At 53.2% G+C, this 27293-nt stretch overlaps 3 protein-coding genes across 11 annotated transcripts in view; 1 reads left to right on the top strand and 2 right to left on the bottom strand.

The window, feature by feature from the left end:
- The window catches only part of PIERCE1 (piercer of microtubule wall 1), a 40632-nt gene extending 15479 nt beyond the window's left edge, over positions 1–25153 (top strand). The window contains exons 1-4 of one of the 5 annotated variants that reach the window (XM_050760473.1): positions 3215–3220; positions 20067–20223; positions 21256–21334; positions 24716–25153. In XM_050760473.1, the coding sequence (XP_050616430.1) occupies positions 20081–20223; positions 21256–21334; positions 24716–24904 (411 nt within the window). In that variant the 5' untranslated portion in view covers positions 3215–3220; positions 20067–20080 and the 3' untranslated portion in view covers positions 24905–25153. Of the gene's footprint in view, positions 1–3214; positions 3221–20053; positions 20224–21255; positions 21335–24715 lie in introns of those variants that run through there. The other 4 variants (XM_050760472.1, XM_050760471.1, XM_050760474.1 and 1 more) reach the window with 4 other exon arrangements.
- LOC126937095 (beta-lactoglobulin-2) overlaps positions 1–27293 on the bottom strand; it is a 175103-nt gene that overhangs the window by 86691 nt on the left and 61119 nt on the right. The window lies entirely within an intron of this gene.
- MRPS2 (mitochondrial ribosomal protein S2) overlaps positions 15191–27293 on the bottom strand; it is a 590340-nt gene continuing 578237 nt past the window's right edge. For 4 of the 5 annotated variants that reach the window (XM_050760260.1, XM_050760261.1, XM_050760262.1 and 1 more), the window contains exons 2-5: positions 18834–18943; positions 18469–18621; positions 17884–18013; positions 15191–16322 (exon numbers count right to left, since the gene is read on the bottom strand). In XM_050760260.1, coding sequence (XP_050616217.1) covers positions 15731–16322; positions 17884–18013; positions 18469–18621; positions 18834–18876 — 918 coding nt within the window. In that variant the 5' untranslated portion in view covers positions 18877–18943 and the 3' untranslated portion in view covers positions 15191–15730. Of the gene's footprint in view, positions 16323–17883; positions 18014–18468; positions 18622–18833; positions 18958–27293 lie in introns of all 5 variants that reach the window. The other variant, XM_050760259.1, reaches the window with a different exon arrangement.

Here is a 27293-nt window from a genome sequence, read left to right as displayed (position 1 = left end):
ATAAATTTTCAAAATACATAAAGAAGCTTGTTAGACAAAAGCATGATTTATTTTTTCTCAGTATAGATGAAAAGGGGGCCAACATGAAAACAAAAGCACAATCACAAGAAGATGACTATTCATGAATCTGAAGGCATACTGCATCAAAACGCAAGAAGCCAAAACAGACTGAAGAACAAAGGGGTCAAATCCAGTCAGAACGGGAGACGCCAGCACTTCTCCATTAGAAACAGAGGCCGAGGGTTTTAAAAGTTCACACCAATGTCGAAGATTTGGAACCAACATTGGAAAGTATACAAAGACACTGCCTCAACAGCCAAACAATTATATTGTTATAATTGTTACAGTGAACAATTCTTAATTGTTAATTCTTCTTAAGGACACATAGAATAGTTTTGTTTTGTTTTGTTTTGTTTGTTTTTGTTTTTGTTTTTTTGAGACGGAGTCTCTCTCTGTCGCCCAGGCTGGAGTGCAGTGGCTGAATCTCAGCTCGCCGCAAGCTCCGCCTCCTGGGTTTATGCCATTCTCCTGCCTCAGCCTCCTGAGTAGCTGGGACTACAGGCGCCCGCCACCTCGCCTGGCTAGCTTTCTTTTTTTTTGTATTTTTTAGAGACGGGGTTTCACCGTGTTAGCCAGGATGGTCTCGATCTCCTGACCTCATGATCCGCCCGTCTCGGCCTCCCAAAGTGCTGGGATTACAGGCTTGAGCCACCGAGAATAGTTTTAAAGTAGGCCACATACCAGGCAACATGGGGAATTTCACAGAACCAACACAGTAGAGCCTGCCCTTTGTAGCTACAAGGCAATAAACTAGAATCAACAATGAACAGAGTGTTACATAAAGAGAAATATAAACTTCAAGTCTACAGCCTTAAACGCATCTATTATACAATAAAGACGCCAGGACAGAATTTCTCTCTGCGTGAAAAGTTCTCGGTCATGAACACGCACGAATGCCCCAGCCAGCTCTGTGCTCCTTTGGTGGCCACCTCGCAAAGGAGAATTATCGGAGCCACTGCTTACGGGGCAGACACCTGTGGCAGCATCACCACACACACATCCATGACGGTGGCCACATGTGTCATGCAGCCCCCAACCAATGATGAGAAACGAATCTGAACCTCACATCAAAGGGAAGGCTGAGTTATCTTTCTATTCTATTTATAGGAAATCTTTTTTTTTTTTTTTTTTTGAGTCAGAGTCTCACTCTGTCGCCCAGGCTGGAGTGCAGTGGTGCGATCTCGGCTCACTGCAAGCTCCGCCTCCCAAGTTCACGCCATTGTCCTGCCTCAACCTCCTGAGTAGCTGGGACTACAGGCGCCCGCCACCATGCCCGGCTAATTTTTTTGTATTTTTAGTAGAGACGGGGTTGCACCGTGTTAGCCAGGATGGTCTCGATCTCCTGACCTCGTGATCCACCTGCCTCAGCCTCCCAAAGTGCTGGGATTACAGGCGTGAGCCACTGTGCCCGGCCAGGAAATCATTTTCATAGGAAGCAATAATCAGGGGGTAGCAGCCAAGAGATACAGAAAAAATAAGTTTGATAGAGGGATGCCAGGGAGTCACTAATCAAATCTTGTTTGTTTCTTCCATTTGATGATGTTTATTGCACCTATCAGCTTTTTCATGTGTGAGCTTTGTGATTTTTTTATCACTTCAAATAAATATTTTATTTTCCTATCTAATTTGGATTCATATTGCTATTATTATTTAAAGTAATCCCTAAATTTTACATATATTTTAAGCCCCACAAAATCCATCTACTCCTAGCTATATCTGTGAGTTTAATTTCCTTTTAAAATAATCTGAATATGGCTGGGTGCGGTGGCTCAAGCCTGTAATCCCAGCACTTTGGGAGGCCGAGACGGGTGGATCACGAGGTCAGGAGATCGAGACCATCCTGGCTAACACGGTGAAACTCCATCTCTACTAAAAATAATAATAATAATAATAATAATAATAATAATCTGAATATATACCAAGGAGATTTTCTAATGCCAGGCATGGGCGATGGGTGTTTTCATTCTCATCTTGTTTCTGGGCGCTGAAATAGTCAGGATTAGGACAGCGCACCACGGAGAAAGTGCCCGATGTGCTGGTACCTGCAAATCATGAGAAAGGGAGGTAGCGTGAATTGCACGTTCTTTTATTTGGATTCTTGCTACTCCCACGTTACTGTCAATATTTTTTCCTGGAGTTTGAAAAGCAAATGCCCCAAGGCAAGCACACAGGGTGCGGGGGTTGTGGCGTCCCGAGGGTGGGGCTGTGGGCAGGGCCTGGACCCCCGCACCGCGGCTCCTCCTCTGTCCCTGGGCTCCGTCCTCCTCAGTGGCCTGCAGGCCCTCTGTCCACTGCTGGGCCACTGACTAGGCTACGGAGAGACGGTGACGGTCAGGCTGATCGGATCCCCTGGGCTAGAGGAACACGGGAACCTTTCAGCCACCCCGTTGACCACCCATGAGACAAAGGCAGAGTGGCCGCCTGGTCACGGAGGATGAGCAGCCCCTCGCCCCATCTCCTGGAGGCTGGCACTCAAACCAGTAAAACCAGGGAATCCTGGGATTCTTCCTGCCCAGACACAACGCCCTCGTGGGGTCGCTTCCTGACACGCGTTTAAAGGACGCACACACATTATAAATCTTAGAAAGTTGGAAGAGGGGAGAAAATCACTTCCAATCCCACCTCCCCAGTGACTCACTCGCAAGTTGGAACCGTTTCCTTCCTGTCTTTTTTCTAACAGAGCGTCTTGCGTGGATGCGGTGACAGATGTGTCACATGTAGCAGGATGAGCCACAGACAAAACTCCTCAGACACCGGATTAAAGAAGGAAGAGGCTTTTTATTCGGCTAGGAGTGTCGGCAGACTTGCGTCTAAAGAGCCGAGCTCCCTGAAAAAGAAATTCTTGGCCTTTTTAAAGGCTTATAACTTTAAGGGGTCCATGTGAAAGGGTCGTGATAAATCGAGCAAGCGTGGGAAACGTGACTGGGGGCTACATGCATCAGTTAACAGAACAAAAAGTTTTGCAATGCTTTTTTTTCATACAGTGTCTGGAATTTACAGATGATGCAAGTAGTTTAGGCCAGGGGTTGATGTTATTATTATTACTTTTTTTAACTCCTAGGGCTGGGTGGTGATGCCAAGGTTGTCTGGCTATTTATCTTACTTTTGTTTCTTTCTCTCTTTCCTCCTGCCTTGTGAACTAGGCAAGGTGGGGGGGGGGAGGAGGGCAGCAGGAGTAGTAGTCTCCTTCCTTACACCCACCTGGGACCGAAGGAAGCCACAGGAAGGACATCCAAGGGCCTTGTGGCATCTCTCTTGCACCCTGCACTTCCCCGGGACCAAAACCAAGGGCAAGGCCAGCCGTGATGGGCAGCAGCCCCTCTGCTGGACATGCCGCCTCCTGCCCCAAGGCCGAGGCTCCAAACTCTGCCCCCCACTGAGCATCCGATTTCCTGAGTCCCCCTCCAAGGGCTCCGGGATTTGACCTCGAAGTTCCCGCCTGCCTGAGTCTGTGTGTTTTAGGCCTGCGTGGCCTTCCCTGTCCGTGCCCTGCATCCACCTGGCCGCTGCCATCCTTCAAAACCCAGCCCAGTCCCGCCTCCTCCGGGAAGAAGGGGCCCTGCCCGTGTGGCCTCCAGGGTGTCTTGGGCCAAGGCAGCCGCAGCGGTCCCTGCACGTCCCCGTCCCAGGTGGGTGCCTGTCCTGAAGGAGCCCAGTCATCCCGACAGGCCTCGGCCCTCTCTGGCCACCCGGGCTCCCTCGCCCCTCCGGGCTGGGCTCAGCAGAGGCTCTTGGGACTCAGCAGAGGCTCTTGGGGCTCAACTGGGCTGAGCGGAGTCGCGGGTGGTGGAAGAGAGGGGCACTTGGCCATGGGGGCCCAGGGCGTGGCAGGGGGCCCAGGACGCATTCGTGGAGGGGCTCCTTCCTGGGAAAGGTCGTGCTGTGTTTGTGTTCCGGCTCTTTCTTCTGCCTGAGTTCCTCCGAGGCCCTGGCTTATCTGAACACAGGACCCTGTGTGCCACAGCATGCACCATGTCACGGTGAATGTCACACAAACAGGAACGTGCCTGGAGGCCGCCTGGACCTGTCCTCCTGCCCATCAGCTGCCAAGGTGATGCTGTGGACACGGCTGTCCCTACCTGCTTCCCCACTCATGGAGCTCCTCACGGGCTCAACACCCCCCTTCCAGAAGGCTGGTCCCTGGAGGGGAGTGGCAGGCAGTGCGGCCGGCATGGGGTCCATGAGCCGGGGGTGGAAGAAGCCCCGTGACACGGGGAACACACTAAGCTCCTAGCCCAGCTCTTCTCCTGGAGGACCGGACGCCCTTGCTCTGCAGCTGGAGAAGGAGAGCGCAGGGGGCTTGAGGCCAGCACAGGAACTGCCCCCTCAAATCTTACTCTGGGATCGGCACTTTCCTGGAAGACCCCAGGAATAAGGAGAAGGAAGAGCAGCTGGGGAGGGAGGGAGGGAGTCCCAAGCCAGGTGCCATAGAGAGGGGGCGGCATTACTCTGTCCAAGTCATTTCCTGGGAAACTGAGGCCCAGCCAGGCAGAATCAGGTCTCCTGGCCCCAGATACCACCTGCCACTCAGGCAGCTGCCACCTAGGACGCTGGAGATGTCTGAGGTGGGGCCTTCAGATCACGAGCCACGTGGAGGGAGGCCACGTTCCCCGTCCTCTCACCTGCACACACACCCTCCCCCAGGTGAGCTCCAGGAAGCCGTCTCTGGGGTGGGGGTGGATGCTAATGTTCTGTGCAGCTCTTTGGTTCAGTGAGTCCTTTTTGGTGAAAGGGCTCAGAGATGCAGCTAAAGCCTGTACCAGCCTTGCACTTCCACGAGGCAAGTGTTACCCTCGTGCCCCTTTCGCAGGAGAGGAAGGTGAGGCTGGAAATGGTGAGTAAGGGGCCGAGCTCGCTCAGAGGCTGCACGACCCTGGCTCACACCCGCCAGCAACGTTAAGAGGCACTGGGAGGTGAGAAGGGCTGAGGGCACCACGCCGGGGATGGACCGGGTCCTACCTGCCACCTCCTCTGAGGCTCTCTCCTTCCTTCCTGTGTTGGCCTTTGGAGCCCACGGTTTCAGCATCTGTCACAGACCCCACCGCATACCCAAGCGCTGCTGAGGACTTTAACTCCGGCTTTTGAATTTTCAGTGCTTTCTGATTATTTGTAGACTCAACATCAGAAGCGGCTACTTGCCCTAAACTGAACACGGTATATGTGCATTTCAGATAATTATACATTTGTAAGATAAAATGCAATTTGTCTACAGTGACCCCCTCCATAAAAAGAAAAGAAACCTCCCTAGAGATTGTGACTGGGCTGCCATCAGGTGTGTAACTGATTTGGGGATAATTCCTCCATCCCTTTGCTCTCCACTACTCTGTGGCTCCCGCGTCCTTCAGGGCAGGTGGCCTTTGCCTTGTGAGCATCATCTATTTTGGGGGCGTTTCCTGGGCATCTGGTAGACCCATAGGTAAGAATGGCCCCAGTGGTCCTGGGCAGATGTGTGCACTGGGACGATGTTAGTGCAGGAAGTCAGGGCCCCGTCGGGCCTGTTGGTGGCCCACCCAGTATCCATTCCCCTCCCTGCATTCCCCCAACACACCGGCATCCTCATGGATGGTGACCACGCTCCCCGCTCCAGGGCGCATCTGATGGATCTAACGGGGCCCAGTCCCTCTGGTCTGTGATTGCTCTGAAATAGGCCAGGGAGCCCAGAGAAGAAACACGCAAAGGGCATCTGAGAACCACAGCAGGCGCCCCAGTTGGGATGAGCCAGCCCTGGGGACCTTGAGGAGACAGGCAGGAAGCACCCAGTTCTTGACGCCATCACAGAAGCCTGCCCCACGCCTGTACCCCAGCCACCTGGGCCACGCAGGGCCAGGCGGGCTCAGCAGTGTGAAGCGAAGCATGGTGCCTGGCGTGGATGCCACGTGTGTTGAGCTAGCTGTGTGGACAGGGCACTGTGGACAGGGCATAGCAGACAGGCAGGGGATGTGGGCACCGGGAGGGGGAGTGATGACTGGTGTGAGCACCTCTGGAGAGGGGGGTGATGGACAGCGAGAGGTCAGGGAGGCGTGGGGGCTTGGGACGGCCACCGGCCACGTCAGAGCAGCATGGCTGCTGATTCCCAGCAACACGGAACGAGGCCTCTTGGCAAAGCAACAGTACGTATCTTTGAAACGGCAGCAACTGACCTTTAAAACAGTGGCAAGTCATGCCTGTCTCAAAACGTTTAAATCCTCTCCTCAAACCATTATGCGGCTCATTGCACCCGTGGAAAGCCAACATCAATACCAGCGTGCATGCTGGTCTCCCTGGCTTGGCTGTTTTATGGGGAAATGGGTCTCAGTCATGCAGCTCACTGCACCCCTGCAAAGCCAACGTCAATACCTGCATGCACACTGGCCTCCCTGGTGTGGCCGTTCTTTGAGGTCGCTGGCTCGAAGCCCCCAGCACTGCCGGACGGGGAACCTGGCAAACCCAGGAACTCCAAGGCTCAGCTCAACAGCCACACCCTTCCGTAGGCCAAAGGAAGCAGGAGCTTTCTCTCTTTCTCACTGTTCTCAGGGATTCATTGTCTTTGTTTCTGTTTTTCTGTTTTGTTCTGTGTTTTGGGAAGGGGGCCATGTCACAGGTTACTATAGAAACAAGCCCCGAACTAGACGGGTGACAAAGCTGTTACTTCTGCCGGAGGCTCTTCGATCGACTTGAACCGATTGTGGAGCCGTTCTTTAGAAAACAGGCGTTTTTGCCCTGGGAACACTTTTAAGTTCTTTCTTCTTCCTTTGCCTCAGTTGGAGGCAGCATCACTTCTGGATCACCTCTGATCACTTCCTTTTAACAGCTTTGTTGACATATAGCGTACACGTCGTAATGCTCATCCACTGTACGATTCAACCACTCTTAGTACATCTACAGGCCTGAGCAGCCACCAGCACCGTCTGGCTTTAGAATGTTCCCACTACCCCAGAAAGGTCTCCCATGCCCCTGAGAAATCAATTTCCAATCCCTTCTCCAGACCCTGGACACACGAATCCACTTGCTATCTCTAGAGACTTCTCTATTCTGAACGTTTCATGGAAGTGGGATCATACATATGTGACCTTTTGTGTCTGTTTTTGTTTTTTTTCCCTGAGTATACTGTCTTTTTTTTGTTTGTTAGTCTGAGACAGAGTGTCACTTTGTCGCCTAGGCTGGAGTGCAATGGCGTGATCTCAGCTTACTGCAACCTCCACCTCCCAGTGCAAGTGATTTTCCTGCCCCAGCCTCCCAAGTAGCTGGGACTACAGGCATGCACCACCACACCTGACTAATTTTTGTATTTTTCATAGAGACAGGGTTTTGCCATGTTGGCTGGGTTGGTCTCGAACTCTTGACCTCAGGTGATTCCCCCCCCACCTTGGCCTCTCAAAGTGCTGGGATTACAGACATGAGCCATCATGCCGGGCTGAGTATACTGTCTTCAGGTTCATCTGTGTTGCAGCGTGTGTCAGACCTTCATTCCTTTTCATGGGTGAACAGTGTTCCATTGTATGGATGCAACACATTTTGTTTATCCATTCACCAGTTGATAGACATTTTGGCTTTTTCTACTTTTTGGTTATTATGAGGAATGCTGCTATGAGCATTCAGATACAGGACATATGTTCTCCATTATCTTGGGTATATGACTAGTCGTTGAACTGGGGGTCATCAGCCACGCTATGCTTAATCATTTAGAGAAATGCTGGATTGTTTCCCACGATGGCTGCACCATTTCACACCTCCCACCAGCAATGTGCGAGGGTGTCAGTTTCTCCATATGGATGACAATACTTGTTATTGTCCTTTTTTTTGGACTAATGCCATTCTATGCGGTGTGAAGTGGTGTCTCATTGTGGTTTTGATCTGTGTTTCCTGAATGACTCATGATGCTGAGTGACTTCATGTGCTTACTGGTCACTCATCCTTCTTCCTAAGTGAAAAGCAAATTCAGGGTGAATATGCTTCTTGGGTGAAAAGCATATTCAATTACATTTTACTTTTTTTTTTTAGTTTGAGTTGTTCGTCTTCCTGTTATTAGTTGTAAGAGTTCTATCAGACATATAATTTACAAATATTTTCTTCCAGTCTATGCCTTCTCTTTCATAATGGGTATTTCTTGAATCACAAAAGTTTTAAACTTTGATGAAATACATTTTTTATGGATTATGATTTTGATGATATATCTAAAAATTCTGGCTGAAGTCCTGAAGATGTTCTATGTTTTCTTCTAGATGTTTTATACTTTTGGCTCTAACATCCAGATTTATGATCCATTTTGAGTTAATTTTTTAGTATGAGGTACAGGCCTAAATAAATCTCTTTCATGAGGATATCCAATTACCCCAGCATCATTTGTTGAAATTCTACTGTTTCCCTATAGAACTGCCTTGGCACCTTTTCAAAATCAACAAACCATAAATGTCAGCGTTTATTACTGGACTCCAACTTTAGTCCATTGATCTTTGTGCCCATCTTTATGCCAGGATGACACTGTTCTGACTGATGTCACTCTAGGAAGCTTTGAAGAGAGAAATGTAAGTCTTCCAACTTTATTCTTCTTTTGAAATAATGTTTTGGTGTCTCATATACATTTTAAGATCAACTTGTCAATGTTTGGAAACAAGCAAATCCAACTGGGATTTTCTTAGTGATCGAGTTGAATCTGTACATCAGTTTGGGGATATCTGCCACCTTGACAATACCAAGTCTTCTAATACCATAGAGTATCTCTCCATTCATTTACAATATCCTTAATTTCTCTCAGCAGTGTTTTATATTCTATAGTTTTCAGTATGCAAGCCTTCTTCTTTTGCTAAATTTGTTCTTTCTTAAAAAAAAAAGTATGTTGTTCTTTTCAGGGATGTTGTGATTGGAATTGTTTTCTTGGTTTAATTTATGGATTGCTTACTACTAGGATAGAGAAACACAGTTGATATTTGCATATTGATCTGGAATCTTGTGACCCTGCAGTACTCATTTATTACAGTTCGTTGGTGATTCCTTAGGATTTTTGACACACGGGATTTTTTTCTGTTAATAAAGGTCATTTTACTTCTTCTTTTCTAATTTTGAACTTTAATCTCTTCTTTAATTCTTTCTTTATTTGTTTGTTTCTGGTTTTGGTGCTGTTGCTTGTTTGTTTTTGTTTTTTTGCCATATCATACTGGCTATAACTTTCATATACTCAGAGGGCTGTGCTGTTAAATACATAGACATTTATAATTATTTTATCTTCCTGAATAATTAATGGTCTCTTCATTATGAAATTCCCCTCTTTATCTCTAGTTAACACTTTGTCTTAAAGTCTATTTTGTCTGATATTAATATAACTCCTCCTGGCCGGGCCTGGTGGCTCATGCCTGTAATTCCAGCACTTTAGGAGGCTGAGGCAGGCGGATCACCTGAGGTCAGGAGTTTGAGACCAGCCTGGTCAACATGGTGAAACGTTGTCTCTACTAAAAAAATACAAAAATTAGCTGGGCCTGGTGGCACACGCCTGTAATCCCAGCTACTTGGGAGGCTGAGGCAGGAGAATCGCTTGAACTCAGGAGGCAGAGGTTGCAGTGAGCCGAGATTGTGCCATTGCACTCCAGCCTGGGCACCACAAGCAAAACTCCGTCTCAAAACAAAACAAACAAAAAATATTGATATATGTATAAAACTTATCCAGATCTCATGGTTATGGTTTGCATGGTGTCCTATCATTTTACTTTCAACCTATTTGTGTTATGAATATGAAATGTTTCTTCTCTAGGCTCTAGATAGCACAAAGTTGGATCTTGTTTCTCATCCACAGTGTCAATGTCTGCCTTTTGATTGAAGTATTTAATCCATTTACATTTAATTTGATTATCGCAATGGTTAGATTTATCTCTGCCATTTGGCTATCTGCTTCCGGTATGTCTCAGGTCTTTTCTCCTTTCCTGCTTCCTTTTCTATCAAGTAGATACTTCTTTGAATAATTTTTCTGTCCCTTCTCTTTCTCCTCTCCTTGAATTCTGATTATGCGAATATTAATATGTTGATTGTTTCCCACAGGTTCAAGGCACTGTTCATTTCTCTTCCTTTATTACTAACTTTTGCTGTTAGTCTTCAAACTGGATCATTTTTACTGACCTACCTTCAAAGTTCCCTGATTCTTTCCTCAGATCTGCTGTCAATCCCTTCTAGTGAATTTTCATTTCGATTATTAAACTTTTTTTTTTTTTTTTTTTTTGAGGCAGAGTCTCGCTCTGTCGCCCAGGCTGGAGTGCTGTGGCTGGATCTCGGCTCACTGCAAGCTCCGCCTCCCGGGTTCCCGCCATTCTCCTGCCTCAGCCTCCCGAGTAGCTGGGACTACAGGCGCCCGCCACCTCGCCCGGCTAGTTTTTGTATTTTTTAGTAGAGACGGGGTTTCACCGTGTTAGCCAGGATGGTCTCGATCTCCCGACCTCGTGATCCGCCCGTCTCGGCCTCCCAAAGTGCTGGGATTACAGGCTTGAGCCACCGCGCCCGGCCTCGATTATTAAACTTTTCAGCTCCAGAATATCTATTCAGTTTTTTAATTAATGAGTATCTCCTTATGTATTTTCTCTAATGAGTCATTTTCATCTTACTTTAATTCTTAACATGGCTTACTTTAATACTTTTTATTTTGAATTCTGGCTTCCTAAGTGTTGTTCCTGGGTCACCATATCTTAGTGATCAGCTATTACCTGGTCAGAGGTGGTGCCCAAATGTCTTGAGCCAGTGGGTCTGTGTGTGGGGTGGGGAATGCATCTGAGGTTCTAGCAGTTTACCAGTCTGCCCTGGATATTCTTTTCTTCTAAGCCTTCTCCTGTCTCCTCTGCACATGTGTAAGTCCTCATATTTAGTCAAGAATGAATAGATAGCTAGGACCCTCTCTGGTCTTTCCTGAGTGGACACAGCCCTGCACATGTGCAGAATCTTCTAGACCACAAGAGGCATGTGGCAGCTTATCAAGGCCCTCTCTGGTCTTTCATGAGTGGAAACAGCCCTGCACATGAGCAGAATCTTCTAGATCACCAGAGGCATGTGGCAGCTGATCAAGGTTCATGTGTCTGTCTTGTTGTTTCCTGATTCTCACTCAAGATTCTGGCTGGTGTGCCTTGGATCTGGGAGACCTGGGGTGGCTGTGCTGCTGCTGACCCATCCATGTCTCCTCAGCCCACCCGGGTCCACCTGCAGCTGGGGCAGCTGGTGTCCATCAGGCCATGGCATCCCCTGAAACACCTGCATGTGTCCTTCCTGAGGGCTCTCTTAGGCACCACAGGGGCTTCCTCTCCTACACACTGCACCAGCCAGCAGAGCAAAGGCATTAATATTCCAGGGCTAACCCTCCGCCCATGGGGACAGAGCCCATCCAGGTGGGACCTGGACTTCCTGTGAGGCTGAGTGGGGTCCCCACTGCAGGATTTGCTCAAGGTCACTCGCCAGCTTCTCACCTCCAGGTCCACCTTCCCCGGTGATCCCTCAGGCTTCCTGGGATCATCTGCAGCAAACAACGTGTCCCCAAATCCCTGTCTGCTTTCAGAGACCCAAACTCTGCCAAGGTTCCACACTAGCTTTGACCAGAGCAGGTGTCTCCACCTTCTGGACACGAGTGTCCTCATCTGTAAGATTTTTCGTTGTGCTAAATCATGGAAATATTCAAGAAAATCATGGCTTTAAACACCTTCAATAGAACAAAAGCCATCCTGAACATTTGCCTCTGTGCCTCTCCACATTCTGTTCCTTATTTCCACACTGTTAAATCGGTGCGTACACACAGTCATGGGTTCAGGGAGGTCCGGGAGGGCAGCTTCATGTTTGTTGAATGAATAAGGCCCAACCAGCTCCTTCTCAGGTATCTGAGTGGCCCTTGGGCTCTTCAGCCCTCCCCAGAGGGTCCTGCTCTGCTATACCCAGGATGGGAACCTCCCACATGGAACCTGGAATGTTCTCTACAGGTGGGAAAACTGCTTTGCACTTACAAGTGAGGCCTGGGGCAGAGAGTTTCCTCATGGAGGGGAGAGGAAAATCATAAATAAGAACATCACAGCCCGGGCAGCCTGTTCCCCAGAGCCAGGCGTGAGCAGAGTGCTTTCCATGGCCCGTCCCACCCAGGCTTGACAGCAGCCTTACCAGGTCCTCTTAGCTCCCAGTTCTCACACAGACCAACCGAGGCTCAGAGGGGTGAAGTGGCATTGCCAAGACCCACAGTCGGTGGGTATGCAAGCAAGGAGCCCCTGTGCAGTGGAGTGGGACATGCTCGCCTGTGGAACAGCAGGTCCAGTGTCTGTGGGGTGGGGGCAAACCTTCCACACGTGCCCAGGAAAGCAGGAACGAGGAACGGTTGCTGCTCTGCCCCCAGGTGACGCTCTAGCTTCTCCGTGGAGCTTGCGTGGGGACTCCCACCCTGCAGGTCTCATCCAGGAACAGGGCTGACTCATTTTCATTCTGGAGTGGGCCAAAGGGAGGATGGCCCAAACATGAACAGGAACAAAACGCAGTCGCTCATCGCTATAATATGAATTGGAGAAATCTAGGAAGAATTTCTTGGCTATTCCTATAGAAATATGAAAAGTCGCTTTGCACCTGGTCAAGTTGGGGCCAGATGGTGGTGAGGTGAGGGCAGGAGGAGGCCTAGGGTGCTGGGATTGGGACTGTGGGCTGCTGGAGAGGCAGAGTTCTGGGAGAACCCTGGGAGCCACCTGGGGGCATCTGGGCAGGAGGCCTTCCCAGCCACTCAGGGGCCCAGGCTGTGGAGACGTCCCCAGGACACTTGCACCCCCAGCCAGCGCTGGCCCTTGTTGGTGTCGAGGAGCCCCTGTCCCTCAGTTGGGGAGAGAGAGCGGGGGTCGCCCCCTTGGCCAGTGTCTTCCGTGGAGCTATGCAGAGACAGCGACCTAGGAACATCAGAGCCGGGCCCCGCCCTTGTCACTTCTGCCCACCTGACCTTCCACTCCCCGAATCAGCCACAGAGCCGTGTCCACGCAGACCTCCAGCCAGGATGACGTGAGATCCATCTCAAGTGCTGGGGCCCACATCAGCAGAAGGCATCGGCTGGCCCAATTGGCCTCGATCCTCATGGGCCCCTAGGCTCCTGCCCCAGAACCCTGCTCTTGCCCAGGGCAGGCCCTCCCCTCCTATCCCCTCCCCCCATACACCCAGGGAGGGGTGCAGAGGATCACAGTGGAAGCCTGGCCTGTGCTGACAGAGGGGGCTGCCCTGAGCTCCTCCAGGCAAATGGGGATCCTCTGGGCCTCAGGGGTGGGAGTGGCCCAGCCTCGGCAGGGAGGGAGAGGTTCCTTGGCCCTACCCACCCCACCCTGCCCTGAGCCGGCTCTGCCAGGCCTGTCCTCTGGTGGCTGCCTCTGGTCTTCCCCACCGTCTGGAACACCAGCTGGTCCAGGCACAGTCCTGCCACAGTCCAGAGAAGGCCACCTCTAATGGGGCCTGCAGGCATCATGGCCAAGGGAGCAATCGGCTGGGGGACCCCTCTCCCCAGTACTGAGGCAACTCCCTTGCCCTTCCCCAGCCTCAGGCACTCTCACCGTCTCCTTTGGCCTCTTCTGAGGGCTCTTGGGGTTCATCTCCAGGGTGGAAAACTTGGAGGGCCCCTCCGGGCGGAGTCAAGGATGGGGGTCAGCGAGACCACATCCCCTTAGCCCTCAACCCTCGTTTCACCCAGAGTCCCTCAGAATCCTGGGAGGTGGCTCTTTCCACTTCCGGAAGGGGCCCTTAGGCCCACCCTGGTTGTCCCAGCATGGCCCCCATGGCCTCTGCGCTGCACCCTTCCCGTCCCTCCCTGCTCCTCATGGTCACCGGTGCCTGCTTATCCACTGGGTCATCCCTTCGGCCAGGGCCCCTCCTGCCCTGGAAGCCCAGCAAGCGCCCACTCGTGGCTCTTTAGTGGGTCCTCGCCAGCCTGTGCCGGGTGCAGGGGCCAGTGGGAGGAGGACAGCAGGAGCCAGGCAGGTCATCAGCACAAGGTAAGGGGGACCGGTCGGGACCCAGGGAGCCTGCCCGGGGCCTGCCAGCCCCCATCATTCTTACAAGGTTTCTTGGGTTAGCCACAGCACTGCCTGGGCTGCTCGCTTCTCCTGGCCTCAAAATTAATGGCCAGAAGAGACTGCCCCATCCCTCCTGTGTTTGTACCCCAGTGTATCTTCTGCCGTTCCAACCCCTGGGGCTGCCTGCAATGCCCTCCCCCGCAGCCAGTGGCTTAGCAGGGAAGGGCCTGGCCTGGACCCAAGCTACAAAGGCCTCTTCCGGAGGAGGCCCAGTCGCAGCTAGAGGGGCACCTCCTGGAAGCCCCAATCAGTGCCCAGTGTTTGATACTGCTGCCTCATCGCCAGGGTCCTGGCTCCCCACAGCTGGCCTCCCCAGCACAGTGGGACAGGAGACCCAGCTCAGGGTATCTCACCTGCACACCCTGAGAGGGATTCTGGGGGGAGCCCTGGAGGGGCCCTCACTTCACCTGCCTTTATACACCTGCATCTTCAGACTTCGACTTTGCAAATGAAAGCCATGCTGGCCAGAGACCAATCTGAAGCTCAGCTCCCTGTCCTGCCCACATCACAAACCCGTGACACCCCCGGGGACCCCTACCATGAACCCCTCGCCAGCCTAACCCTGAAGGGACAGGGATGGATGCTGGACTCCGGCCTCCCATCGCCCTGGGCTGCTCTTGCAGGGTAGGCCTTGCCCTACCCGGGGCACCAGACTCCATACAGCCTTGCTGCCCAGACTGCCGAGATGGCTCCTTGGGTGGTCAGGTGCATGGGGGAGGGGGACCTAGGTCCTAAGCAGCTCGGGATGGGGCAGAGAGGAGGTTGCAGCTTGTCCCAGGAACACGGCTGTGTTCCCACAGGTGAGGGGTGTTAAGCGTCCCTGTCAGCACGTGCCCATCTTTCCTGAAACTGGGAACACACCAAGCCTGTTCTGATGAATGAGGCTGGCAGGGCTGTGGGCTTGTCAGGAGCTCCACTGCTGAAGACGGTGCCCTCTAGTGGCAGATGGAGCTGGCACCTCTGCTGACCTCATTCATGCCCCTCACACACACAGTGCCTGTCCCATCTCCCATCACTGGGGCCCCAGTGCGTGCCTGAGAAAAAAAAAAGCCACACCATGTGGACGAAAGCAAACGCACTCGAGGCAGAACCCCAAACTCCAAGTCTCATTTTGCCCAAATCTGAGTTTTATTTTTGCTGGAATCAGGTCCTCTGGCCTGGCTGTCCCACCAACCCAGCTGGGAGCCTCCGAGCAGCTTGCCTGCAGCATCTCATTACAAAACAGCCCCCTGGAACCAGGCGGTCAAGGAAGCAGCCCACCTGAAAGGCATTTAGATTGAGAAGAAAAACTGCACCTTCCTGACAAAGGTCAGGGGTCAGGGTGAAGGGAGGGCTGCTCGGATCACAGGGACAGCAGCGTCTTCCAGCAGCTCGGCCACACCAGCCATTGAGGTCCTAACTGCAGCCAAGGGGCCGTCCTGCACACATCGCTCACCCTCTGCGCTCTGTTTCCCACAGAGCAAATGCAGAGGCAACGTCGGTCCGCTCAGCCACTGGCTCTGAGGCGGAACAGCGGATGTCTGCACTGTGACGTCAGCTAAGTAAGTAACAAGGACTGAGGATGCCGCTGACCCAGGGCTGGGGAAGGGGACTCCCAGCTCAGACGGGCTTGGCTGTGGTTTGCTTTGGGAGGAGTTGAGTGAACATCACAGGGAACGGCTCACGTCGGCCCCAGGAGGGTGGGCTGGCCCCTGGGCCCCGGGCTCCTTCTGGGCCTGCAGGCGATACAGAGCCTCAACCTGCCGCCGCTTCTCCTTGGCCCGGGTGATGGTCGTCTGGAAGAGCCTGCAGTAGAGGTGCACGGCCGGCGGGGAGTCGTCGTTGCCGGGTATGGGGTAGGTGATGAGGCAGGGGTTGCAGTTGGTGTCCACGATACCCACCGTGGGGATGCTCATCTTGGCTGCGTCTCTCACGGCCACGTGCGGCTCAAAGACGGTGTTGAGCGTGTGCAGGAAGATGATGAGGTCCGGCAGGCGGACTGCGGGGCCAAAGAGGAGGGGCGCGTTGGTCAGCAGGCCGCCCTTGAAGTAGCGAGTGTGGGCGTACTCGCCACAGTGGCGGGCCGTGTTCTCAATCAGGTACGAGAACTGCCGGTTGCGGCTTATGAACAAGATGATGCCCTTGCGGTAGGCCACATGGGCGGTGAAGTTCAAGGCCAGCTGGAGGTGCGCGGCTGTCTGTTCCAGGTCGATGATGTCCTGGTCCAGGCGGTTCCCAAAGATGTATGGCTCCATAAACCTGCCAGAGAACCCCCCAGGGCAAGGGGGATGAGAGTTCACCGGGCCAACTCCACTGGCCCCTTGCAGGACACAGACGCCCACCAGGGACTCCCGAACTCCTCTTCAAGGGTACTATGGGCTGGGAAGCACAGTTTGCAATGCTCCCCGTGTGGACAGACGGCAGTGCAGACCTGTCCAGGCCACCCCTCTGCACGCCTCATCTCATGGCTTAATCCCTCTGACCCTCTACCTCTTCCCGAGGGAATCCTAATAGAACTGACCCCATATGGATGTGTGGACATCCAACATGACACCAAAAGGACATTCAGCCCCGTGCGGCTCACGGGGCAGCCCCCTCCGTCACTCTCCTCTTCCCGAGGCTTTGAGGACAAGGCCCCGCTGGGGTTGGACTTAGGGCGTGCTCTGGGCCAAAAGCATTAAGGAATCAGGGCAGGAGTGGCCAAGCCTGGGAGGAGAACCCTGATCCAGGGCACTGGACTGCTGCCGGCCTGGGCTGAGGAAGAGCGGGGCATGGGAGGCACCCCTGCCTCTCGGTGCATGGCAGGCGAGTCATCCACGTTTGTGGTTCCCAGGTCCTCACCTCCAATCTACTCCCACTGGGGACTGTCCCTTCCTCTCAAGCAACCCTGCCCATCAAGACACTGGCGACCTCCATCTTGCCAAGGTCACACCCTTGAATTCACTTCTCAGCAGCATCAACAGACAACCACATCCCTCCACCCCCGGCCGTCCCTCCTCACTGACTCCAAACACTGAAGTGCCCAGGGCTCCACCTCCGACCTCCTTTTCCGATGCTCTGGAAACACAAGTCCCCGATGCTGATGGCTTCCTGGGAGCCCATCCCTCCTGGTACCCGTGTGACCTCTCCACTGGGGCAGCTAAGAGTTCACACCTCATAGGAACCAAGCTTGTGATGGCCCCCAGGTCCCCCCTGGTTTTTGCCATCAGTAACCAGCACCAGGCTCCAGGCAAAGAGCAGGTGTTTGATCCCTTTGGCCCCAGCCACCTCCGACCCCAGCCCAAGGCCCACTGGCTCTACCCCGCTGCCTCATGTCCACCTGCTGCTCTAGCTCTTCTGCTATGGCGATTTAAGCCCCACCACCCTCGCCCTGGACACCCACACCAACTTCCTCCCTGGCCTCCCACCTGCCCCTCCCATCCCCTCTCCCTGCAACAGTCAAAATGACCGTGTGAGAATACAGGACCAGTCACTCCTCCTCCCCACAGCCCAGAAAGCCCCGCCCAATCCAGGGGGGGCCAGCCTCACAGGCTCTGCCCTCAGCCCTTCCATTTCTGAACCTGTGGAGTTCTGCATCCCCCAGCAGGCCTGCCCTACTAAGGGCTGTGAGCACCACCCCAAGGCACACAAGAGCCCCCGCCAAGCTGGGGAGTGAACTGCTGCTTCTGTGTGGGGCTCCGTGTTCCCATGTGGAGGAGGAAGGGCTGTAATCACCTAAAACTGACACGGGCCAGTTCAAAAGTGGCCCTAGAACCAGGGCAGGTCCCAGGTCCCAAGCCCTCCTGGGAACCGCTACAGCTCAGATGGGGGTGTCACCTACCTGTGCCGACAGCCAGCTTTGTGTCCCAGATGCACTCGGGCATCAAAGAGGCTTCTCACGGAAAACAGTTCCTTGACATTGAAGAAGTCAGAGTGCTTGAGGGGCTCATTCAGAATCTTGTCGTTGAAATCTACGGCAGGGAGGAGGAGCGACGCTGTGTCTCCCACCGGTGGCAGCAGGGACAGGCAGAGCACAGTTCCCGCCCACCCCTGCTCCCAAGTGCCTCCTGTGACACCGCGGTGGGGAGCCGGGAGCCCCCCAGCCCCAGGAAAGACCTGGAAGCACAGGGACCTTTTCAGGAAACAGAGGGCTGGAGCCAGATTCTGATCCCGACCTTGCTCCTGGGTGAGCCTGGTCGAACCTGGTCAACCCCGTCCCTTGGTCTTACTTGGAAGACAGAAGAGAAAAAGAGAAGGGCCCAGCGGGTTTCTCAGGTCTTTCTGGCACCTCCCCACCTTGTGGTCTCAGGTGGCCAGCACCGGAGTGGGAGGAGCCCGGCCGGGCGCGCAGTTTCGACCACGTGCAGCGCCCAGGCCCCTGCAGGGTTCGCATCTCCCGCGGCTGCCGGCCTCTCCTAGTTCCTACCTGACTCGGCTGCGCGCCCAGTGTCACCGGTGCCGTCCTCGGACTCGCGGATCACAGGGGTCGCAGCGCTTCCAAGCGTCCTGCGGCTCCACCGAGCAGGTCCGGAGGTCGCCTTCCCGAGGAATCCCAGCCAGCGCGACGGCGCCCGGGCACCTGGGGGGAAGCAGACAGACGTCCTGGCGCCGCGTCCCGGGTGCACCACGCCCGCCCCCACCGCAGCCCCAACGGATCCCCTCTGCGTCCCCGCGCCCTCCTCGAGTCCCCTCCGCGCTCGCACCGGGTCCCCTCCGCGTCCCCGCTGCTCCCTCGGGTCCCCGCGCCCCCTCTGCATCCTCCTCCCCAGGGACCCGCAAGCGCGCGCTCACCCGCGCCGAGCATTCGGGGCAGCGCGGCCGGGACGGTCGCCATGGCCGGGACGCGGGGCGGAGCGAGGCCTCCCTCCGAGCCGGGCCGAGCGGCCTCCCCTCCCGCCGCCGTCCGCGCGGGGCCGCAGTGCCACCTACAGGCCCGGAGGAGCCACAGCGCCGTCCACGGGCGGCTGGGACCTCCCTGCGGGGGCGGGGCAGACGAGGGGGCAGGGCCCGGGGTCCCGGGCTTGAGAGTCTCGGGCCGGGAGTGGGGCCACCGTCCTCGCCTTGCAGCTCGCCCCGCCTCGCTAATGGGCCCCACCAGCCCGGGAGGCCCCTGACCTTTGGGGGAGCCCGCTGGGCGATGGGGACCCTCGCCTCCCGCCACGTGAGCTGTGAACCACGTCCCGCGCAGCCTCTCGCGCTCCAAAACTGTTTTTAATATTTATTTATTTATTTATTTATTATTTTTTTTTTTTTTTTTTTTTTTTTTTTTGAGACGGAGTCTCGCTCTGTCGCCCAGGCTGGAGTGCAGTGGCCGGATCTCAGCTCACTGCAAGCTCCGCCTCCTGGGTTCACGCCATTCTCCTGCCTCAGCCTCCCGAGTAGCTGGGACTACAGGCGCCCGCCACCTCGCCCGGCTAGTTTTTTGTATTTTTTTTAGTAGAGACGGGGTTTCACCGTGTTAGCCAGGATGGTCTCGATCTCCTGACCTCGTGATCCGCCCGTCTCGGCCTCCCAAAGTGCTGGGATTACAGGCTTGAGCCACCGCGCCCGGCCATGTTTTTAATATTTAAACGATATTTGACTTAGGAGAATTTCATAAAGTTAGCAAGATCTCGGGTCTCAATTTAGACTCGGGGTGCTGAGGGGCATATCATCCCTGGAGTACATTGGACAGCAAGCGTCCAATCGTTTGTCTGCCGAGTGGACCTGCAGTGCTTAAACCCCATCACCCGGCTGGCGGGGTCCCAGGCCCTGGGGTTCCTTTCGCCCGGGAGTCCACACCCTCATGCTGGGGTGACCCGGTCCCCTCGCGGGTGGCTGGGGGCCAGGGGCTGCCCCATACAACGGTCCCAGCAGGGAATCTCTCGCCGTCCCGACCTTCCCAGTCGTTGGGGACTCGCTCGGCAGGTTCCCGACCCGCCCGCGGAGGAGCACCGCCCACGCGCGGCGCCTTTAAGGCCCCTCCGCTCCGCCCCAGTCACGTGACCTGGCCGTCGCTTGGCAACAGGACGCCGCCGAGTCCTGCTTTTCGACGCGCAATGGCGGAGGAAAGCCCCAGAGCGTGCGCGGAGCCTGTGGAGCCCAAGGCCACGGCCCCGCCTGAGAGGACCAGCGACTACTACCGCGTAAGCGCGGACCTGCCGGGCAGGTTCAACAACCCAGGGTGGTTCCGGGGCTACAGGTGAGGAAGCTGGGGCGCGCCTGGTCCTGGCGTCCACTGCTCGATAGCCCCGTGTGTGAGAGACCCCGCAAGACCCCCAAGGTCCTAGCTGCAGAAATCAAGAGGATCGAGGGGTCATCCGGGGCCCGCGCTGTCATCGCCCACTAGTGAGCAACGAAAGTGCTCCCCAGAGCCTCATACAAGGAAGTGGGAATAGGGTCAGTGAGGGGCAGGGCCGTAGGGGGGAGAAAACCCAGTTGTGGTCTCAGCTCCACTGTTTTGTGTCGGGTGAGTCTCCTCGCCTCTCTACCCTGAAACCCCGCTGCGGGGCGTGAGCACAGCAGCACCTGCAGCAAGTCTACTCAGCCAGCTGTGAGCTGCCACAGGGCATTGCAGGCTAAGAAGCAGTAAGAAAATTCCTGTAGGCAGGTGCAAGCATCTTGCCGTGCTCACACATGTGGTCCCTCAACAGTCCTCTAGGGCAGGGTCTGTTAGTATCCTCGTTCTCCCATTGAGACGACTGGAATGTAGAAAGAACAACTTGGCCAAGATCTAGGAGTATAAAGTAGACCTAAGGTGTGGGCCTGCAGCCTCTCAGTAGCCTGTCCTACTGACAGGTAGGGGCAGTGGTACCGAGAGAAGCATCACCTCAGCGAGGGTGGGGGCTAAAGGCAGAGGGACCCTCTGGGTGGCAGAGTCTGGAGGCCAAGCCTCCGCTCCTGACAGGCTAAGTTACCCAGAAATTGCAGCATGTGCCAAGGTCCTGCCAGGGCTGGGGGTCAGCACTTGCTGGCTGCCTGCTCTTTAGGGCTTTGGCCTGCCTTGGAAGAGCAGGGACCGTGGTGAGCAGAGGGGGCAGGGGAGGCCGGGCCATTCAGAACGGTCATCAGCCAGGTACTCCCAGAGGCTGCCTTTGAGGCTGCATCACCAGCCCAGGCACATTGCTCTTTCTTTGGGGGCATTTCCAGTGGAGTGCTGTCAACCAAATGCAAGGCTGTGGCTTGTGCAGAATTAGATTAAATGAACGAAAAGAGAGTGTTTCTCATCTACCAGGACCCAGAAGGCTATCTCGGTGTACACGACCAGTAACCAGGCTTATGGGAGCAGAGCCCCCACCGTGCACGAGATGCCCGTAAGTGGGATGCAAGACCGGGCATGGGGGGGCAGGGGGTGGGCAGCCTCAAAGAAGAGGCTAAAAACCTGGGGTTCTCAATAAGTCAACAATGAGACGGGGAGGGGTGCACCCAGAGAAGAGGCCAAAGTTCCAACATCACAAATGGGGAGGAGGGAGGTTCCCCAAATCGTTCTGGGAGAGGGTAGGATGGAACTAAATGAGTGAATGAATTTGGGAGTGGAGTGTTTTAAAAGAGGAGGATATAGACTTGCTGGCATCACCCTGTCCCCACACCCCCAAGCACACGCACAGCAGTCACACACACACACGCAACCATCTCCTGCAACTTACAGTGCTCAGTTCTGAGGCAAATAAATGAAGGGCTACTTTTTTTCTGGAATTACACTTTATGAGATGTTAACGTGTGACCTTAAGAGGGCAGTACTGGCTGACAGCACAGCTTGTGGGTGGGCAAGGTGTATTGCGGGCACAGGAGCCTGTGGGCCATTGGGGAAGCCAAACCCTTTTTGAAGTTGACCTCGGACTCCAGGATGGCCCTCCTAGAACATCCTCACACCAAACCCCATGAAGGTCCAGGTGAATGGACAGAGGGGCTAGTGCGGTGTCTCCTGCACACCTGGGACACTGGGCCAGCCATTTTGGGGTGAGAATGTTGTGGGTGTTTTTTCTTTGTCAAAGCATTCATCATTGAAAAGGTCTGCTGAGTGCTTATTTAGTTGTGTTGTGTGAGTGACTGAGCTCTGGTGAGAAGATTACTTACCTGAAAATGCTGGAGCACTCTCCCATAATCAAACGACCCTGAGTTTTCCCTGGGGATCAGGTATTTCTGTGACAACGACCAGACACAGCTGGGCGCGGTGGCTCACGCCTGTAATCCCAGCACTTTGGGAGGCTGAGGTGAGAGGATCACTTGAGGCTAGGAGTTCAAAACTAGCCAGGGCAACGTAGTAAGACCCCATCCCTACAAAAATAAAATAAAATAATTAGCTGGGTGTGGTGGCATGCACCTGTAGTCCCAGCTATTCAGGAGGCTGACGTAGGAGGATTGCTTGAACCCAGGAGGTTGAGGCAGCAGTGAGCCATGATCGTGCCATTGCACTCCACCCTGGATGACAGAGCCAGACCCTGTCACCAAAACAAACAAACAAAAAACCCAGCAAACTCACTAACATGGGTCCAGATGTTTTAGGTTTTATAAAAGGCCATGAAAAAATGTTCCTATTGTAAATGGTAGGAGCCTTCAGGTCACCGATGTGAGCAGGCAGTGGGATAGGAGGCATGAGGTACTCTTGACAAGTTTCCAAGGAGGTTTTCCTGCTTCTTATCCACCTGCTCCATCTGGAGTCTCTTTCCCAGTTTCGTGACCAAGGGTGGATGCCGGAGAAGCTGTTTACCTCCCATGTGAGAACAGGAGATAAATGCTTTGCCTTAAAAAGTGCACTGAAGGGCTGGGTGCGGCGGCTCACACCTGTAATCCCAGCACTTTGGGAGGCCTAGGCGGGCAGATCACCTGAGGTCAGGAGTTTGTGACCAGCCTGGCCAACATGGCAAAACCCCGTCTCTACTAAAAATACAAAAATTAGCCGGGCTTAGTGGTGGCGCCTGTAATTCCAGCTATTCGGGAGGCTGAGACAGGAGAATGGCTTGAACCCAGAGGCGGAGGTTGCAGTGAGCTGAGATGGCGCCATTGCACTCTGGCTTGGGCGACAAGAGCGAAAACTCCATCTCAAAAAAAAAAAAAAAAAAAAAGAGGCCGGGCGCGGTGGCTCAAGCCTGTAATCCCAGCACTTTGGGAGGCCGAGACGGGCGGATCACGAGGTCAGGAGATCAAGACCATCCTGGCTAACACGGTGAAACCCCATCTCTACTAAAAATACAAAAAACTAGCCGGGCGAGGTGGCGGGCGCCTGTAGTCCCAGCTACTCGGCAGGCTGAGGCAGGAGAATGGCGTGAACCCGGGAGGCGGAGCTTGCAGTGAGCCGAGATCCGGCCACTGCACTCCAGCCTGGGTGACAGAGCAAGACTCCGTCTCAAAAAAAAAAAAAAAAAAAAAAAAAGAAAGTGCACTGAAGGGAATCCTCTCCATGATACTGCAAGGGTGGGTTCCTGTCATGATACATTTGTCCCACCTGTAGAATGTGGACTTTAGTTACTAATAAAGTATCAACACTGGCTTCACCGTAACAAATGGGCCACACGAGTGCAACATGCTGAGGACAGGGGACACTGTGTGCTGAGGGAGGTAATTTGGGAACTCTGTACTTTCTGTTCAATTTTTCTATAGATCTAAAACTTCTCAAAAACAAGGAGAAGTTTTCTCTTTGCACTTGTTTCTTGCCAAGGAGATGAAACATCAGGTGATATGCATGACACAGGATCCTCTAAGGATGACAGGTCACCCGCATAGGGTAAAAGATTTGGCAGAGGTTCAGGCCACTAGCTTCAGGCTTCAGGAATGACACAGTCACCTAATGATGCTGTCTTGCTAGAATAACTCCTACCACTGGGTGCCCCGCCCACACGAGTGGCCTCAGCACACCCCTTCTCAACCTCCATAGAGCAGCCCCTGCCCAGACCACTGGGCTGGTGAGGTATGGCCATTGGTGGTGTCATTAAAGCTCTACAGATGATTCGAATTCCCAGTGAAGGTTATCATCTTTTTTTTTTTTTTTTTTTTTTTAGATGGAGTTTTGCTCTTGTTGCCCAGGCAGGAGTGCAATGGCACGATGTTGGCTCACTGCAGCCTCTGCCTCCTGGGTTCAAGTAATTCTCCTGCCTCGGCCTTCTGAGTAGCTGGGATTACAGGTGCCTGCCACCACGCCTGGCTAATATTTTTGTATTTTTAGTAGAGATGGAGTTTCACTATGTTGGCCAGGCTGGTCTCAAACTCCTGACCTCGTGATCCACCTGCCTTGGCCTCCCAGAGTGCTGGGATTACAGGCGTGAGCCACCGTGCCCGGCCCCAGTTAAGATTGAAACCCACTGATGTGAATATCATTTCTATTCCATAGAAGAGAAAATGAAGTTCAGAGAGGGCTGGCAGCTTTCCCAGAGTAGCACAGTGAGGAAAAGCAGACCTGGGGGTGACTCCAGGCCTGACCCCCAAGGCGATGCTCACAGCCATATCCCAAGGTAGAGATGGCACACAGGTGGCCCCGCAGCCCACCCTTCCATCCCTCGAACAGTGCAAGGGGCAGTGTTAACACCAAGTGCCAGCCATCGGGCATGGGTTAGGATGGTCTGGGGTGAGCCAGGCCATCCTATCCCCTCTGGCTTCTCTGCATCTTCTTACAAATTCTTATTTTTCTTTCAAAAATATTCAACGGATTGCTCAAGAGTATTATACATCATTCATCCGTGTTCCTTCATCTCTTCTAGAAAGTATTTTATCCAAATTCGAATAAATTTTCCCAACAACTTGCAGCGGGCGGCATGTTCCGGAACAACACTCTCAATGTTTACCTGGAGAAAAGCGTCGTGACTGGCCCTGATAACTACGTCACCTCCTGTGACCGGCTCAACTTCCACCCCAGTTACAACATCCACAGGCCGTCCATCTGCGATTGAGGGGCTGGAAACCCCCTCTAGGAGTCCTCTGACCCCAGGGGCCTCCTGGAAAATCATTGTCCCTCATCCCCCACAGTCGCCCGATAGCGACGGCACACACTGTGCCGCCTTCCCTGAAAATATTATTCCGTCTGCGGAGCAGGAAAATGTGCAAACAGGGCTGTGAAGTCCTGCTATTTAACGTCTAATAAGTACATGGGAAAAGATGCTCATGGTTGATTTTGCATTAAAAACGTTGTCACATCCTGAGCTTCCGTCTCGTCTGACATTTGTCATGGTGCAGTGGGGCCGTGGCTCCCGGGGCCTCCTGACCTGAGCATCAGGAGTGCTGGCGGCTAACTCCGCTCGTGTCTTTATTTGGGAGCCATGTTACCCACAAGACCAGTTAGGGAGTTAGGGAGCAGATCTCCCGTCCTAAAGCACCCAGCACCCTGGTTGAGTTCTGCACCAACACTGCAGGGTTCCCACAAGGGCATGGGATGCCCCACTGGGGTGTGAGCGAGGGCCAGGAGGAGGAGCAGACGCCGCGTCAGCCAAGTCGAGGCTGAACAGGCAGGAGGGTCATTACTGTCTGAGATTACTCGAGGAGCAAGGGATTGCAGGTGAACCTCCTCCACCATGTTTGTGTGCTTCATGCTCCAGCAAGGGGCAGGGGCAGAGACAAGACTGGTGAATGCCCTTCATTGTGGAAGGGGGTGATGCAGACATGGGCATTCTCTATGTTTGTTTTAAAATTTCAATAAAAAGTAAAAAAAGCAGGCAGGGGATTACTTGTATTTTGCTAAGGTGGGGTAATAACTACATTAAGTGGATTTTTATCTCTGTAGTCATAAATCCATGTTTACTATGAGTTACAGGATCTTCGATTAAAAAAAAAAATTCTGTCTATGACATGGATTTTTTTTCCCTCTATAAGAACAAGATGTGTTCATTATAGGAAATTTAGAAAGTGCTGAAACTGGAAAAAATAAGCTTCTCTTATATACCATCAATAATACCTTGTGTAGGCCGGGCGCGGTGACTCAAGCCTGTAATCCCAGCACTTTGGGAGGCCGAGACGGACGGATCACGAGGTCAGGAGATCGAGACCATCCTGGCTAACATGGTGAAACCCCGTCTCTGCTAAAAAATACAAAAAACTAGCCGGGCGCGGTGGCGGGCGCCTGTAGTCCCAACTACTCGGGAGGCTGAGGCAGGAGAATGGCGTGAACCCGGGAGGCGGAGCTTGCAGTGAGCTGAGATCTGGCCACTGCACTCCAGCCTGGGCGGCAGAGCCAGACTCTGTCTCAAAAAAAAAAAAAAAATACCTTGTGTATAGATTCTTATCTGCAGGGATTCTACTCACGAATCAGGGAAGAAGTTAAACATCACGATGGGTTATTTCTTCATATATACTATTATTAATACACAAAAGTAAACATTTTGGCAACAGTCTTAATGTCCAATTTGGGATGGAAATGCTTCCCGGAGAAAATTAATATATTTAATTTAAAAAAATAGGCCAGGTGCAGTGGCTCAAGCCTGGAATCCCAGCACTTTGGGAGGCTGAGACGGGCGGATCACGAGGTCAGGAGATAGAGACCATCCTGGCTAACACGGTGAAACCCCTTCTCTACTAAAAAAATACAAAAAACTAGCTGGGCGAGGTGGCAGGCGCCTGTAGTCCCAGCTACTCGGGAGGCTGAGGCAGGTGAATGGCGCCAACCCGGGAGGCGGAGCTTGCAGTGAGCTGAGATCCGGCCACTGCACTCCAGCCCGGGCGACAGAGCGAGACTCCGTCTCAAAAAAAAAAAAAAAAAAAAAAAAAAAAAAAAAAAAAAAAACAAAATTGGCCCTGAAGCCAGGATCTATGTAATACCTTTCTTCTGAGCTATAAAACCAGCAGAGACTCCAGGCATCAAATTGAAAATGTTTTTGCAGTCATTCCTTAAAAATACCAGAATACCAGTAATCCCTCTGTGTTTAGCATCTATTGAAATAAAAAAAATAATAAAAACATGCCTTATCAATCAGGTTTCTCAACATGCTGAAAAGAATGCATTCCTGGCCGAGCGTGGTGGGTGGTTCATGCCTGTAATCCCAGCACTTTGGGAGGCTGAGGCAGGCAGATCACTTGAGGTCAGGAGTTCGAGACCATCCTGACCAACATGGTAAAACCCCGTTTCTACTAAAAATACAAAAATTAGCCAGGGGTGTTGTGGTGCGTGCCTGTAATTCCAGCTATTCGGGAGGCTGAGGCAGGATAATTGCTTGAACCTGGGAGGCGGAGGTTGCAGTGAGCCGAGATCACGCCACTGCACTCCAGCTTAGGCGACAGAGCAAGATTCTGTCTCAAAAAAAAAAAAAAAAAAAAAAAAAAATGCATTCCTTCCTCCACAGATGATTTTGA

This window comes from Macaca thibetana, chromosome 15 (genome assembly GCF_024542745.1).
Source record: "Macaca thibetana thibetana isolate TM-01 chromosome 15, ASM2454274v1, whole genome shotgun sequence".
NCBI lineage: Eukaryota > Metazoa > Chordata > Mammalia > Primates > Cercopithecidae > Macaca > Macaca thibetana.
Note: the sequence above shows the minus strand (reverse complement) of the source record. Positions and strands in the feature narration are given on the sequence as shown.